The sequence below is a fragment of the Nicotiana tomentosiformis genome, chromosome 10 (genome assembly GCF_000390325.3).
Source record: "Nicotiana tomentosiformis chromosome 10, ASM39032v3, whole genome shotgun sequence".
NCBI classification, from domain to species: Eukaryota; Viridiplantae; Streptophyta; class Magnoliopsida; order Solanales; family Solanaceae; genus Nicotiana; species Nicotiana tomentosiformis.
Window position 1 is genome coordinate 10,731,389 of NC_090821.1, and position 2,164 is coordinate 10,733,552.

Sequence of the window (2,164 nt, forward strand, 5' to 3'; positions counted from 1 at the left end):
AGTTCAAACAAATTTTTCTTTGTTAAATGTATATATGGCTATGTACTAATTAAGCTTTATGAAGAGTAAAATGGGTGACGGATTGATGGTGAAGAGAGAGTGTTGTACTGCTTTACTACTTTAAATGCTACAATTATATTACTTTTGTAACCTTCTATATGTTGGCGTCCTTTCAACTTGCAATGGTGATTGTTATTACTTGTGGCAACCGTTCCAGTGTTTTTGGAAGAACATGACTTTGGAGAACATAAATAGCAATCCTAAATGAAAGTTTTTGTATTAGAACACAAACGAATAGAAAAAAAGGAAAAAGAGGCCAAAAAATAGGAAAAAAGATAAATAGTATGGAAGATGCCACATCAGCTTTAACTTTTTCTTTCAGGAAATTCACGCAGCGAAGGTATTCGTGTTTGGATGAAGGTTCAAGATCAGCCTCATGAAAATCTTATATTCCTTAAGGAATCATCAAAAACGAATTTTTTCAACAACCATGAGAAGCACGAGTAAATTCACTAGTTAAATAAACAAATCGTAGGACCAGTCCTACAATAACAAAACGAAAGCATTTGATTCTTTTTTCCTCTAATAAGAGGAATTACAAATAAAAATATTAATAATAAATTCAACAACAAATAAATCAAGGAAGGACGTACATGCACAAATTTAAGGAAATACACTGAAGGTTGACAACAGTGTTAGGAGACAGTTTGAATAAAGCTTGGGTGGTAGGAGAGCCATGTTAAGCTGCTGGAGCAGTCACAAGTAGCGGTGAACTATTAACAACTGAAGGAGGAGGAGGAGGAGGAGTCAAGAATTTAGGTAGTGGTGATGGTGGAGGAACTGAAACCTTAGGTGGTGGGGGAGGAAGAAAGGAAACTTTGGGTGGAGGAGGAGGAGGAACGGAAACTTTGGGTGGTGGAGGAGGAGGAATGGAGACTTTGGGTGGTGGGGGAGGAGGACTCTTTAAGATCTTAGGAGGAGGAGGGGGAGGACTCTTTAAGATTTTGGGGGGAGGAGGAGGGCTCTTAAGTTGAGGAGGATTAAAGGCTCTACAATTTCTTCTGATTTCTCCTGATTTCCCCATTAGAACTTGAGTGTTACCTAACTTGATCAATGCCTTTGCAAAAGCTTGTTGGAAGGCTCTTGGATTAGAGGCAAAATTCGCCACAATCCCAGCGGTTGATTTGTCAGATGCAAGTAACTGATCAACTTTCAATATTCCTTTCTTCAACCTTAGCTGTTTGTAGAAGGAGTTATCGACAACAAATGAAGTGTTTTGGTCCAAGAATACAGATGGGTCACCTCTAGAAGAACATGTCTTTCTAAGACGGTTAAACAAGTTAGTATCCATGCTGCCATCGGCCCTTGATAGCCTATCGGCTTGAAACAAACTACAATGTGTAATTCCGACGGTGTGGCCACCTAAAAGAGTCACCATGTCATTTATAGTAAAGCCTTTGTTTTTGAAAAATTGAAATGCTTGTGGCACGGTTACACTAGGGCCCGGCAAGTTCACTTGTGATGGGTCTGACACTAGCCCATCGCGCCTACCAGTGGGGATGCTGTAGCTCGGTCCTCCAGCTAATGCCACTGCATCTCGGGTGGCTAATGCAATGATGTCTGCACAAGATACTGTCATAGCACATGTAGCCTCTAATTTACTCTTTATCTGATCAATCAGCTCGTATCCTCGTACTGACCCATTTGCTCCTGCATTTTTTTCTGACTGTTTGTTCTTTGTGTTTTTGGAGTCTATCAATATTGAAGCATCGCAACCCTGAAAAGCAGAAATTAGGTGAATTACTGTCTTGTCCCAAAGCTATAATTTGTTAAATTACAATGGCAACAAGCATATATATAAATTCCTTACCCTCACGAAACAGTCATGAAAATACATCCGCAACAATGCCGCCGTGATGGAACGATCCGCAAAGAACCGGCTTCGAACCGTATCTCGAACTATGGTTTCTGCTCGTGGACATCTAGCTTTAGTATTATAAAAACCAACTTGAAGTTGAGATGAGACAATTGCTAGCTGCAGACTAATGCACAGGAAAGACAGTAATATTATCTTCTTGTCCATCTTTTTAAGCCACCCCAGCTAATTAAGAAAGATTCCTTGATATCAGATTTAAGCTTAACTTGACATTAATGGGCAAAGAAG

The 2,164-nt window shown here is 39.7% G+C and overlaps 1 protein-coding gene across 1 annotated transcript; it reads right to left on the bottom strand.

Annotated features, from left to right (window-relative positions):
- Positions 1–444: 444 nt before the first annotated feature.
- On the bottom strand, positions 445–2,164 carry LOC104094109 (peroxidase 44-like). Its single transcript, XM_009599970.4, has 2 exons — positions 1,871–2,164; positions 445–1,777 (listed from the first exon to the last, which is right to left on the bottom strand). The coding sequence occupies exons 1-2, from the start codon at positions 2,081–2,083 to the stop codon at positions 740–742; spliced, it is 1,251 nt and encodes a 416-aa protein (XP_009598265.1). The 5' UTR covers positions 2,084–2,164; the 3' UTR covers positions 445–739.

Excerpts from the sequence above, each read along its gene's own strand:
- LOC104094109 (XM_009599970.4), bottom strand. The coding sequence starts at position 2,083 with ATGGACAAGAAGATAATATTACTGTCTTTCCTGTGCATTAGTCTGCAG. Across the intron at positions 1,778-1,870 it reads TTCATGACTGTTTCGTGAGG|GGTTGCGATGCTTCAATATT; the intron begins GTAAGGAATTTA and ends TCTGCTTTTCAG.